Source organism: Rhamphochromis longiceps, linkage group LG7 (assembly GCF_057381845.1).
Source record: "Rhamphochromis longiceps isolate RC_006_pf linkage group LG7, R_longiceps_female_GT1.1, whole genome shotgun sequence".
Classification (NCBI taxonomy): domain Eukaryota; kingdom Metazoa; phylum Chordata; class Actinopteri; order Cichliformes; family Cichlidae; genus Rhamphochromis; species Rhamphochromis longiceps.
The window spans coordinates 66,825,881-66,840,245 of record NC_140563.1 but is presented as its reverse complement, the minus strand read 5'-3'; the positions used below and the strand labels follow the sequence as shown (position 1 = coordinate 66,840,245).

The 14,365-nt window shown below is 42.0% G+C and overlaps 2 protein-coding genes across 3 annotated transcripts in view; both read left to right on the top strand.

The window, feature by feature from the left end:
• ldhd (lactate dehydrogenase D) overlaps positions 1–2,924 on the top strand; it is a 51,405-nt gene extending 48,481 nt beyond the window's left edge. For both annotated transcript variants that reach the window (XM_085414892.1, XM_085414893.1), the window contains one exon: positions 631–2,924. In XM_085414892.1, the coding sequence (XP_085271018.1) occupies positions 631–811 (181 nt within the window). In that variant the 3' untranslated portion in view covers positions 812–2,924. The remainder of the gene's footprint in view (positions 1–630) is intronic.
• A 2,677-nt stretch (positions 2,925–5,601) lies between these two features.
• znrf1 (zinc and ring finger 1) overlaps positions 5,602–14,365 on the top strand; it is a 62,060-nt gene continuing 53,296 nt past the window's right edge. Inside the window, exon 1 of the mRNA XM_085414894.1 lies at positions 5,602–6,629. Coding sequence (XP_085271020.1) covers positions 6,236–6,629 — 394 coding nt within the window. The 5' untranslated portion in view covers positions 5,602–6,235. The remainder of the gene's footprint in view (positions 6,630–14,365) is intronic.

Sequence of the window (14,365 nt, the reverse complement as noted above, 5' to 3'; positions counted from 1 at the left end):
CGCTTGCTTATCTTCAAACAAATTCCTCCCCGTTGGAATCGCGCTCTCGCCCATCTCTCTCGGTTAATATTGATTCCAGAGGGCCAAACGTTTAAGTCTTGGGACTTGCAAAGACTTGTGGGCTGTCTTTCTATAGATGGAGGGGTTTAGCTATGTACCAATACAATCTTCTCAAAATCTGTTTTCAAAGACTTTAAACACCACCAGCTATGCCAGGGTCAGGCTCAGACCACAGAGGGTAATGGCATAGAGGATTAGATGGAAGAAAGCCACAGCTCACCTGAATTAGACCTGAGTGAAGGCAGCGGAGACTCCAATGCACGAAACAACTCTAACTCCCGTCCTTCTCCTTTTAAGCCATCTTTCTTCTGATTGGCTGCCCCTTTTCCAACAGCAGGTGGGTGGGGCTTCTGTGCTGTGGACCATGAATTGGCCATATTAAAAATATACACTCTGTATTGCGTCATATAGAGCCAAGAAAACACAGCCTGAAGCCTGAGCTTCTGGCTCACAGCGATTACTTTCGTATGAATGTTTGTGGATAGAAAGTGAAACATTTTGAAACATTTGTAAAGGTTTCAGAAAACTTTCAAACTTTTTGCTCCTAAAAAATGTATTTGCTTCTTGCAGGCGAGCCTTGGCCATGGATGGTACGTGTACAGGGGAGCATGGAGTGGGTTTAGGAAAAAGGGCGCTGCTGTGCGAGGAGATGGGGCCTGTGGGCATCCAGGTCATGCAGAGTCTCAAGGACGCCCTCGACCCAAACAACCTGATGAATCCTGGGAAAATCCTGCAGCGAGAAGAGCCATGAGCAGCGTGTCCATCTGAGTGAAGTTTGTGGACGCACCTCTGTTAAAGGAGCACAAGCAAACATATGAAATCATTGAAGCAGTGATTTGCAAATTCAGTTAAATCAAGAAAGCTATACGTGTTTTGTGGGATTTCTCACGAATGTTCCTACATGCACCAGAAAACCTGACTCTTGGAAAATGATGAGTGTTAATAGAATCCTTTTTGCTAACTCCAAATTTGAGTTTTTAAGGAAGACCTGGTCTGTTGTTGCAGACCAGCATTATGTAAAGATTATCTTCCACAGATCCTTTCTTTTTGTGTCATTAAAATTAATGTCTAATATGTGGACTCACTCCAAGTGCTGTTCAACCTGTTTATTGCCTGCTGAATACATTTCATTGAAAGTAGACACTACAGTTTATTATGCTTTTGCTTTTGTAAACACTTTACCTAACTGCAGATGAGCATTTTGACACAGGACTCCATTATTCTATTGATTTGCATAGCTGTTTAAAGAGTATCTAGAATTCAGCGACTATATGTTGTATACTTTAAATAAATCACAGTATGCAATGGTTTCAGTGAAATCCTTGACCATGATGACCTACATAAAGAAACTGAAAGTTTTTGTTAATTCACAGAATGTAATGTAGGATGAATGTCCATGGGTGAGGTCTGTATCAGCAGGAAAAGCTGAAAAACCTGTTAAGATATATTTAAAAGTCCAAAATCTTTGCCCTCTTTCACATTTTTCAAAGCTATACAGTGGGACAGATCCATCTTTGACGACCTGATTCTAGGCCCCAGGCCTTATCTTTGACCTCCCTGATATAGGTTGTCAGGAGGTCATTAATGACAAAAGTACAGTAACTTCTAATAATTTGGAGCGCTGCATTTGAGCGCTACAAAGTTGGCTATTGTTAAGAAGCTACATAAAAGTGAGAAAAGCAAACATGTTAGCTTTTCAGCATGTTAAATTCATTTCACTGTCCGCTAACCGGAATGGAGGCAGCTTTCAAGGAAGCGAGCAAACTTCAAGTAATTTAAGTTGCCATCATTTGGATTCACTGCGTTTTATGTCACAAACCATTAAACAAGAAAATTATCAGAGCCAAATGAACCTTCAGGCGTCTTTGTACCTGGATTTCTTCCTTCTGTCTGTGATGAAGCAACGCTCTACACCACCACACGGTGTCAGTGGTGCATCCTTGAGAGACAAACCTGCAGCGTGTCAGCCAGAAGATCAAAATATAATGCTCATTTCTGCCTCGGCAGCTTTGTAACTATTGTTTTCCCAGCTTGCAGCCACTAACTGAACATTAAGAAAGACGTGAAGAGCACTAACACACTCGCACAGCCACTGAGCTACAATCAAATCTCCTTTTAAATAAAAACACTGCGTGACTTTGTTATAGCTCACTCTGAGTTCTGTTTATTTTATTCTTATTGATTTGCATAGCTGTTTAAGCAGTCTACAGTTCAGTGACTATTTCCTGCAGCCTTTCTAATAAGTCATATTTGTTTTCCGTGAAATCCTTGACGATGGTTCAGGAGGCCTTTAAAAAAGATGCATTGAAACTTATAATTAATAACAACCACAAAATGATCACAAAGAGACCATGCATTCATTTAAAAAGACAAAAGAAGAAAATAAATAAGTGCAATATACATTCTAAAGTTATATTTCATGTGGGTTTGAAAAAAATCCACACATGCAAAAGAAAAACGCTATTTTCTCCCCATTTTACCTGAAAAAAATATACAAATATAGCAGAAATGGGCTGGTAATCCAGTTTTCACCACCTCTGTTAAGTGGCCTTTTATGACTAAACTAACTAATGATGATATGTTGAGAATGTTATTAAGGGTGTTAATGAATCCTTTACTTCATTAGGGTATTTTTGGTAATCCACTCATTGAGAGTTAATGTTTAGTTATACTTTAATAAACAGATTTTTGACTCAGATTCTTCACAGCTGCGGACCAAACATGTCAAATTTGTTAACATTAAATAAAGTTAGAAGTCACGTTTCCTTTATAAATGTATTAAATGTATATGGGCAACTTGTTAAAAGGTGGCACTAAAATTTTCTTGGTTATGGATTCGCTGGAACTATTAAAAAGAAAACTGGCTGAGAACCTGCTTACACTGTGTTTTTGTGAGCTTGATTTTTTTATTATACTGGTGCAGTGTGTGTGTGTGTGTGTGTGTGTGTGTGTGTGTGTGTGTGTGTGTGTGTGTGTGTGTGTGTGTGTGTGTGTGTGTGTGTGTGTGTGTGAGAGAGAGAGAGAGAGAGCATGAGAAGCAAGGGAAGCATTTTAGTTTTACTAACAAGTTGATTTCTTATCCTCTGTGTCAAAAAGCAGTTTTTCCTCTTCTAATTTTTCCTGTGTGGAGACTGTGTAGCAAACCTTGTTTCTTTTATTCATTTTACATTCTGTGTGTGATGTTGTCTGTTATCAGTGTTACTAAGATCTCATGTTAAACCTCTACACCAGTGATTTCTACTCATTTTGGGCCTTTTATCCAGACCTGTCATATTAGTATAATCACCAACACACTGCTCATGTTTCAGTGTTTTATATTTATCTAACATGGCTCATTTTTTTGCTTTGTTATTATATACTTTACATTTACTTAACTGTTTTTACATTTTGAATGCTGTCATCATAACTGTTTTAAGCGTTCATCCATTACCTTTATGAGCATTAATACTGAAAATCAAAACTACAAGTGAATTAAATATTTCATGTCTAACTGACTAATTGAATCCATATTTGCTTATTTATTACTTCTTAGTACTGCATTAGAGCCTATCACAGCAGCTGTAATGGGATGAGACGTGGGCCTATTCTGAAATTAATAAAATAAATAAATAAAAATCTTTATTTTCTTTGGAAGAAAATAAATTTTACATTTATATTTATTATTTCTGTATGTTGTTCTGGTTCCCATATTCCTTGAATTTGCAGGGTCTGGACAGCAGCCTTTGTAATCTTATAGAATATTCAGGTTTTTAATCTTCCTCTAAGATTTCTCAGTGTTTTATTATAAATGTATGACTTTAAGCCCTAAAAAACATTTTTCTCGAAATATTACCCCCAACTCCTTCTACCCAGTTTTTTTTAATTATTGTGAGTTCATGAGGAGCCCTCACAGTTTGTGTTGTACATGTACAATGACAATAAAGGGCTATTGTAGTCTATATTATTCCTTTATCTAGAATAGTCACAATATGTCATCATAACTTGGTGCCTTTAGATAATTATTTATTAATAGTAGCTAACCATGGAGCTGTACATTACCACTGTTTCTTTAACAATGTATTCATTAGCCTGATTTAATAATGTGGCCTGTATTTTGACCTTTGCCCCTCATTTCAGGGATTTTTTACTTTAAGCTGTATTTTTGTTTTTATCCCTTATTCCACTATTTTGCAGCGGTGCTTTAAATCAGCTGGAGCTGATTGTGTGTGTCTGGCTTTGTGTGTGTTTACATGCCTGTGGAGCAGAGAGGGATCCATTTATAGGCTTGCTGTCATTATAGCGGGATAGATTAACACCTACTGTACTGTAAGTACTCAACAATAGTTTACCTTATTGGGTAGTAAACCCAAGAAGGCTGCACGAGTCTGACTTTGTTTTACTGTGGAAGAACAAAGAGCCAAGGAGAATATAACCAGCCTAATTACACACACAGACACACACATGCAGGATTAAACGGAGCAGCCCTAATCCCAAACCAAACATGGTCACCAGTGATCCCAATAACTTAGCATACAGGATGGTGGCAAAATCTGTGAATAGCCTGGTAATGACATCAGTCTGCAGGACTAAAGACTTAAGGCCTGACCTTGTGGGGCAGCAGCAGAGGAGCATCGACGATGCAGAAGAAAAGGGGTTAATTAATGTTTTAATTAAGAATTTAATCTGAGAGGGGATTCACCAACCATTCAGATATATTCCCAGAATGTTTTAATCCAGACTCTTTAAGACCTGTGACTGTTTATATACAGTGCTTTCCTCCTCAGTGCATCATTGTAAACCATAGTTTTATAATGGTGAACACAAAAATATGATATACAGCTCTGGAGTTGTAAAAACAATAGAGTTCAAAGTTTTAACAAACAAGGACTCCCCTTCATAAACCTCAAAGTGGTTCGGTCCACATCCTGCTGCATCTTTTACCTTGCAAAGGTGAACTGAAAGGATGTCAGTGGAATTAAACATATTAATGCTGCTGTACGGACTTTATTCTGGAGGTCAGCCCACCATGAAAATCATCAGAACTTAAAGACTTGACTGGATTTTCAAATCATTTTCAGACTGTTTCGTGACATTTTTTTAATTTCTCATATAGATAGTTATTCCTCAATTCGTCCAAAATCCAGCACGATACCACGATAACCATAAAGTGACTGTCTGATAATGTAGAAACTTCATAGCTAGAGCCGATATATCTGTGACAGGACAGATACTGGACGATAACTAACGAGCGATCAGAGCAGTTTAAAATTATTCTGTCTTTGTGTATTTTTATGTCAGTTCTTTTGTTTCCTTTGTTTGTTTGCTTTTTCTTTCGGCTACCTGGTGCGTTCCCCCTCCACCGCCGTCACACCTGTCCTGTCCTAAAATGCCCCATAATCCAACATGTGAAAAAAAAGAAAGAAAAACAGGCCAATCCCATGTCGGGGAATTAGAAACGGCGTGCATCTGTCTCCCATACTGTCTGTATTTATGATCCGAGCCTGCGCACTAAGCGCGTCCATTGTCTGGCCAGCAGCAGCAGCAGCGGCTGAGGCGGAGCGGAGAGGAGCGTAGCGCCGATCTGAGCGCAGGGGAGCGGCTTCACTGTGACCCCGATCTCCGGGGGGTGGGAAAAAAAGCGAGCCCACCATACCGGACGGACGACGTCATTTATTTGTGTGTGTGCGCGCGTGTGTGTGTCAGAGACAGACCGTCGTTTTGCTGGCGGTCAGACAGACAGCAACAGTTGTCACGATGTCTGAGATCAGATGAGGGCAGAGCAGCGGAGGGAACACTGCGGCGCTGCTGTGATCCGGGCCGGCCGCCTGCGATGAGACAGCCGCGTTAACCAGCCGGGACAGCAGGGCAGCAGCGCAGCGCGCGCATCTGTTCGCGGAGCGCGGATTTCGGCGTCAGTCAAACGCTCTCCGCTCGTTCCTCCCGGTGGTGTGTGCAGGTGAGGTGAATCCAGACGTCAGGGCTGGCTCATGTTCCGCTCAGCAGGGAAACGGGCTGTTGCGTCTGCGGAGAGTCAGAGCTGACGAGCCTGCCGACACACACGGACGGATAGGCAGGCAGGCAGGCCGACAGACAGACAGGAGCGAGGGGAGGGGGGCACAGCCTGCCCTCTGCGGATCGAGCCGAGCCCCCTCCTGTACCCACCCAGAACCCCCACCCACTCCTCTCCCCGCTTTGGATGGGGGGAAAGCAGAGCACGGCGGGGCGGCCCCGGGGTGCTTTTCCCGGTGTCTCTACGGATGACAGCGCGGTGCCACCCTCGGCCCACTTTGGTCACTACCGGCCGAGCGGCACCATGGGCCTGCGGAGCCGCTCGGTGAGCTCCGTGGCTGGGATGGGCATCGAACACAGTCCCGCCGTGCCCTTCGGCTTCTACACCCCAAGAGGAACGGACTCGGATCGAGCCGGAGGGGGGTCAGGGGGCACTACCGCGGCCCCTCACGGGACCGGCTACCAGGACACTGGGGGCGGAGGGCACCACACGGACGGGGTGCTGTATCTGGGGTCCCGGGGGTCGCTGGCTGACACCTTGCCCCTGCACATCGCACCCCGCTGGTTCAGCGCGCACAGCGGTAAGGTCTGCAGGCTACACACACACACACACACACACACACACACACACACACACACACACACACACACACACACACACACACACACACACACACACACTGTTAACCAGCAGATATTCGGGGGACGGCTGACGGATTAATCATCACACAAAAAAGCACGAACACATTCCCACGGACACCTGCTCCTACTGCCAGACACCTACCTTGTTTACCTGCAGGTAGGCTGCTGAACGACACCAATGCGGTGCCCATAAATTTCACCGCAATCACGGGGAAGTTAAGCCCGAGGACGCACTCAGAAACAAGCAGAAAGGAGGCTTTTGTCTGAGAAAAATAAGACTGCCCTGTATGGAAAACATGTTGTGCTTCACGTTCTCTCCGCTGGCTGTAGGGAAAAAAAATCTGGGGCACTGGGATGAATTTTTTCAGCAAGAAACTGGAGATGTCGATGTTTCATCATTGGTGATGAAATGTGTTTAAAGCTCATTTCTGTGTGCGGATGTTTTGGGGAGAACATAGTCACCGCTGCGCCGTCTGCGTAGGTCATTGCTTGTTGTGTGAAATGACTCTAATAAGCCTGTTGCCAAATCTGGCTGGGTGAATTAGCCCAGCGATTATAGGGGAGAGAGGGAGGGAGGATGGATGGGGGGGAGGAAGGGCTGAGAGGGCTGTTCATGCTCATCATCGGCTTACCACCCTGCACAATATGTCTGTGTGCGCCTGAACACAGCTGCACACTCACAGGTATATGTAGGTCTGATGTTGGGCGCCTCCTCACACTCACAGTGAATATCAGTTTGGCTGTTTCCTGTGGCGCTTAGAAGGAACAGCAGCACTTCAGAGACGAAAAGAGAATCAGCTGGCACATAAATCTGATCCTTCTGAAATCTTAGAGGGTCATTTGCACTTAGAAATGCCAATCTCACCGCTTTCAGTGGTGTTAGAACACAATTTATTGTTATCATCATTATTATTTTACAGCTGGTCATGTAACATTATAAGCTGTGTAGACCTGCCATGTCAAACTCATTTGAGTTTATGACCAAATCACATTGGTTATACGTGATTTATGACCATACATAACAAATGTGATTTCAGTTGATTAGTAGTATGAACTGCACAAACTGAGTCATCTTTTTTAAATACAAGTGCAAACGTCTGGGGGTTTAGGGAGCCAACCTTACCCACCAGAAACAACGCTTAGCCACATATCCATCTTTGGATGTAGTATAACTTTGTGTATTCAAATATTTAATAAGTAATTGAGGAACCTTATAAACACTGTCTTCTCTCCATTACACAAAGCAGCCTCAGCCTGGTCCCCAGGCTCTCATTATCAGCGCTCTGACCGGCTCATGGAAAGAGAATAACAAGTTGGATGTCAGTATACATGTTGTTTGCACCTGGCCTACATTGTCCGGTGACTCCAATGTGCTCTCATAACCAGGTTGGAGGATCGGAGTGTAAAACTGGAGAAATGAGCAAAAATATGTAAATATTAAACAGACAGGAAGCAGAAGCATGGTCACGGCTGAACAACCTTTGATTTTCAGCAGATCTATTGGGTTTCTGTAGAGTTCACCAAGTTAAGCTTATGACTCACACCAGTACATTCACCATTAAAATAAAGAATGGAAGGATTACTGAAGGGCCTGCTGTGCACAAGGCTAAGGGGAACATAGGTCCATTAGTCCACCACAAAAAACCACAAAGAGGTCCAAAGTGTCCATAAAGAGATGCAAAATCACTGGAGAAAGGAGAAACAAAACAACCATAAACATAAAGTTATGCAAAAATACAAAACGTCAATAAAGAGACTGTGCATAATAGCTACAGAGAGAAATAAGATGTCCATAATGAGATGCAAAATAACCATAAAGATATGCAAAGAGACACAAAACGAATGCACAGAAAAATAAAACGCCCACAGCTACAAATAAGCTCAAAATAGAGATGCAAAGCATCAATACAGAAAGTAGAAACAGTTACAAAGATATGGACAATAAATATAAAGAGATGCAAAAATGCCATAAAGAGATGTAAAAAAGCCTCGAACATACAAAATGCTCATAGAGAAGGCAGAAATCATGATAGAGAGATGGAGAGTATTTAAAAAGAGATGCATGACAGCTACAGACAGATCCCAAACTTCCATAACACAATGTAACGTGACTCTGAAGAGATGCAGGGTAGATGCAAAGAGCTGCAGAAACATGCAAAATTATCCGAGTCAGAAAACAGCTCCAACTACAAAACGGCAGAAAAAGTGACACGAAGGTTGCAAACTAGCATGTGAGGAAGGCAGCTCTGACCAAAATGTCACCGTTTTAGTGCTGTAATAAAAAAACTGGTTGCTTTTGTTGCAAGTTTTGCCATTTTTCATCTGTCTACGCTTTAGCACGGCTTTTGGTTTATAACTTTTCTCGGCTGGGTTTTATTCTGGGTGTTTTTCTTGGCTGCATTTAGAACCACAATAGAGCTGTGTCAGAAAATCCAGGACCCTCATTTATTTCCACTGCGAGCGCACAGTGGGGTGCCACCGCAAAGGGCCCCGGCAAGAAAACGCCCGTAATCTGTCAGAAAAAGTCCATCCCGGTTCAAAATGATCAGCGTCACTGAGCTTTTCACCGTCAGCCAAAACCATGCGTGAAACTGTCTGTATTTAATAGACAAGATCAAAAGATCACTGTCGCCTGCTTTTTTAGCTTTTATTCTCATTTATTCATTGACCTGAAAATCTTTGGTCACAACTTGTTTTCAAAGGTTAGCAGGAACTTTTTTGTCAGGTGGGAATTTGTGTTTATTCCCGTCGTGCACAGATGCTTTATGTAATCACGCAGCTCGGAAACCGTTACACTGTCGTTCTGATCAGGACTCTCATCAGACCACATCCTAAAGTTCAATTAAGCTGTTAGCACGTAGCATCATGCTACATAATACTATAGTCCTAGTAGTGTAACTACATAACATTATTTTGCACAGTATGATTTGTTTTCTTCCTTTCTCTGCACATTTATTACCAAAAGCCTTGAACCATTCCAGCAATCAAAACAACTGCCCTTGAAATCAGACAGCGTAAAGGATTTATTACTCTAATTACCTGAGGTCGACCCCATCTAGCAGATTCTCTTTCTTTGAAAACAGCAGGGTGACAAAAACATCACAATTAAATCTTAATGTTCAAAGCAGTGCGTCTCACCTTGCTGTCTGTAATCAAAGGCCTCACACGCAGCCGCTGGTCTGTAGGGAAAAATGGCTGTGACTGGTTGGTGCATGGCTGGAGGTTGCTGCCATTAATTTGGTACTAAAGAGGTGTACAAGGCTGCCTGCAGATTGCTGCAGTTGGCAGCAGTCAGTATGGAAAATGACAACATGTCAAGCAGGTTGAAATCTCTTAAAAGTGTGAAAGCAGAAACGGAGAAGTTTGCTTTTGAAAATAAAAGTTCCGCCTTTTCAAATGCATTGGTTGCAGCGGTGCAGCACGCTCTTTGCAGCAACCACTTGGCAACTGGTTGGGGAGTGGAATATGTGTTTTTTCTTAGTGGCCGGTGTTTGCTGTGTCTGTAGTCTTCATGTTTCTGCACCTTTGGGCTCATCTGCCTCCATCTCACCCAACATCCTCTCTGTCACGATAAACGCTCTGCCCGTCCTTCTTCTGTTGTATTCTAGGCAAAAGACGGATGCAACTGAATTTTAACAAGCCTCTGTGTGTATTTAAAAACTGCTGTCAGGGAGGCGCAGTTACAACATAGTGATGGGAAAACATGTTTTATCAGCTCACCATATTGCTCATGTATCTGTATCTGTTTTACAGCTCAAATTTAGGAAGGAAAATATTTAAATATAAAGTTTATGGTATACACTATTTATTTATTGACATGACTGGGATGAATAAAGTATTCTGATTCTGATTCTGATTCTGATTGCTGCTGGGAATGCTAATTTAAAGTGTTATCAGAACAAGTCTGCAGCTCCCCCAGGGGGCAGCTCCCAGCTGTGAGCGTGGTGTAGAACTTTGGGTTTTTCCTGCAGGCTGTCACTCTAAATGTTTAGAGCTGCTTCTACAGTATTACATACAGTCTGGGAAGCACATGGATCCAAGCTACGATTACCTCGCACTAGTTTTTATAAGTAAAAAGCTGTGCCCATCCCGTCCTTGTGTTTGGACACAGGTTTTTACTTATTTGTGGCGCTATCGCTAAATCGAGTTAGTTGTTATTAAAATGAACTAGTTATGTCAATTTTCTCAAATTTCACGTCATTGTTAGCTTTGCTAAGTTTCCTCTCACACCGACATCAACCTCACAAACTCTGCTGTTGTGATTTTCTGCTATATAAATAAAGCTGAATTAAAAAAATTGTGATGCAGGAGAAAAGTAGCAGTTCTGACAGAACATGAGTTACTTTGTTTTGATTTCGTGGACAAATATGGACAAAAGAGTAATTTTTAAAGTAAAAATAACGCAGTGCAGGAGCAGCAGAAATATATATATAGTTTTCATGGTGTTCATGGTGTTAACAGGTTTGGGTTAAAGACAAAGAGCAGACTGTCGGCTGATCTCGTTAGACTGATTTGCTCCATTACAAAATCACCAAGTTATGTCGAACTCTGTGCAGCATCAGCTCATGTACATGTTCTTCTTCAAACACACTTTATGATCCTTCAGCGATGATTTAGAAAAAATTTTTTTTCCAAAAAAACAGGGAAACTCTTAAATACCAGAGCAGATAAAAATACTCACACTTCAAACGAATGAAATGCCACATTTCTTGGTAAAATGGATTACTTAAATTTTTTTATTATGAAGCTTAACTGTAGCATTACACAGATGCAATAATAAAATGGGCTTTGAAGGAATATCTTCTGCAAATCAGGTCTGTTTAGGCGTCTGAGACGAAAACATAAGAGCCACAGGTGCGACTTGGAAAAGCTCGATCGAGTTCGCCAGAACGGACTGACCATCTTTTTAAAACAGACAGTTTATGATTTGTTTGTTGCTCTCTATGAATCTGCTGTCAGATTTGCTGTATAGACGTTGCTGAAGTACAAGAGAACGTTTGAAGACACTACGGTGCCCCTGTGCCAGTGCAACAGGATTAATGGTTAATACAGATGTAAATATAAGAATCCTTCCATAGATTCCTTGAATCACTTGCCTCTTTTTATATGAGGGCTCTGCTTTACCACATTTGGAAGCTCATTTGAAGTTTGGGCTCCTTGTACAAATGTCCAGAGATGCAGATGTCATCATTATTTTACAAAATAGCCAACGACAGTGCTGGGATGTCCTTTCGGTCCTTTTAGCTACTTAGATAAGTCACCTTTTTTATTACAAGGACAAACATGTCTGTGCGCCACCTCTACTACCTTTGGTATCAACCTGGGACTGAAGTAGCAATCCTCACTTTGTCCCTCTAAGGATTGTATAGGAATTTCTTTTACTTATGTATTAATCACATTATTTTATTGTATGATGTCTTGGTGCCACTGGACTTTAACATGTCTCACACTCACACAGTAAGACAAATGGTGGGGGTCCAGTTGGTGACCTCGCGTGTTCTGTAAACTGACCTGAAATTTCAGTTTGAAAACTTGTTAAAACGAGTAAGGAAGTTGGGGGAAGCAGACAGCTCCACAGGTAGAGTCTTTTGTCTCTTCGAGGACTCTGGGAGGTAGCAAGGGAGTGTGAACCTTAAGGTGTGAAACAGCTGTGTACTGCCTTTTGTTCCTGAAGAAGGTATTTAACTGAGAGCCATGTTAGACTCAGGGAGACTCTGCTGATCGTCTGCCCCGCGGTCATGTAGGCTCTCCACAAGCTTGGTTTTCTGTTCTTTGTGTGTTTGGATTAAAGAACTTTAGCTACCGCTCACCGCTCATCTGCAGGCTTTATTTAATGGAAAACTTCCACAACAGGGTCCAACAGTATCTATACGTCTACATACACAAATCCTTGTTTTATCCTTCGATGAAAACACATCTGCTGTGGAAAATGTCTGTTAATCAGACAGGCCACACGTGCCTCCATCCCTTTGCCCTTGGGAGGTCGGTGTGTGTTTGTGAACACGGTAGAGAGCGAGCGCAGGGGGAGAGCAACGCCAGCCTCAAAATCATCATCACAAGGGAGAACAGATTGTGTCTTTGAAATTCAAGTAAAGGCCAGTGATAACGCAAAAGTGTGTGTGTGTGTGTGCGCTGAGCTATTCAGATGCTAAGAGATCCAGGCTAATGTTTATCATGACACAGTCCAGTACGAGCTTTGCAATTGCATTTTAATGTGACCTCGCCTCACGTCTTGCCTCAAGATCGCGTTAGGTTGCTTCATCCTCGCATCCATGTTCGGTCCCCAGCAGGTGGAGGTCAAACAGGCCACACGCTGAGCCGCATCACGTGGCTTCTGCTTGAGTCTGGATTTGGGGATTTTTACAACGTTCATTCATGTTTTTGCAGCAGCTTCATCTCACTAGCCCTCTGCTGACAGAACACATGGCAACGGGCATCTGTGCGAGTCGGACCCCACAGCGAGGAACTGCTGTGTTGTGTCTGCAGCGGGTATTTGGATATTCAGTAACAAGCGGCGTGATGAAGTGTTTCATGTTTAAAGAAGAAGTGATCCTGCAAACTTCAAAGCAGATTTTGATAGCTGTTTAATGGCTTCATATATTTAAAAATAGCTCAAAAGTGCTTATAATATCAGCTTTTCTCAATCAATATTTGTGGGGTTGGATTTTAGGTCATTCAAACATGTCACAGATCACCTTTTTGATGTTTTATAGTCTGATTAAGGTTGGATTTCAGGAAGATGCTAAGCCATGTATGCATGTACAATACAGTTACAATAATTTAAAGTTCAACAATGGATAATAATTTGTTTTTTTTTTCATGTGAAAAGTGCAAAGTGTTGCATAAGTTAGCACGGATACAATTTGAATATTAATATTTAAGTAAGTAAGTTGGGGAAAAATGCATTTTGTGTTCACTCCGACGTATCCAAGGCAGAAACGGTTTTTTATGGACATAAAAATGTGGCCTGCAAAAGTTAAGTAACAGAAACCAGTCTTGTTTCATAACACTTGTGTTTTTTCTGCTTCGCTTTGGTCTTGTATGTAAAAGGCTTTCTTCAGTTCTTAATTGCTTTCATTACTTCCAACGTTCCACATCTGCTGCCAGTGAGAAGCATGAAAGGCCGAACAGTTTGAAAAGGGTTTGAACTTGGAGACCTTCCTTTAATGCTGGAGTGTCTGTAATTAATATGTCAAAAAAACAGACAGATGTGACAGAATGGCGAGGCCAGAAGAGAGGCACACCAGACTGAATGAATCATTAAAGGAAACGGACAGAAAAGAATAAATCTGTTCATTGTTGTGAGATGTCAGCGTGATGTAACTGAAGGACAGCAGAGAGAGAGCGCAGGAAATGTTGTGACGAATAAAGACAGTTTAACTATTCAGTCCCCATTTTTACACTCATGCTGCTCTCATCTGTGTACTATAGCGGTAGCACAACTAAAACCCAAGTTATGACATCCATAAACGCCGATATTGAATCTGAAATTGGTGGAGAATTTTGAACTTGAATTAGGTGTAGTGCAAAAAAGTTTAGAATGCAGTTAGAAAAATATAGCCTACTAATATTTAGCTAAGAGCACAAAAGGTAGGCTACTGATAAAAAGCTTCCGGTTGTTGTTCTTGTTGCTAGCAGGAAAAAGTAGAGTGCCCTCTGGTGGACAAGCCGTGCA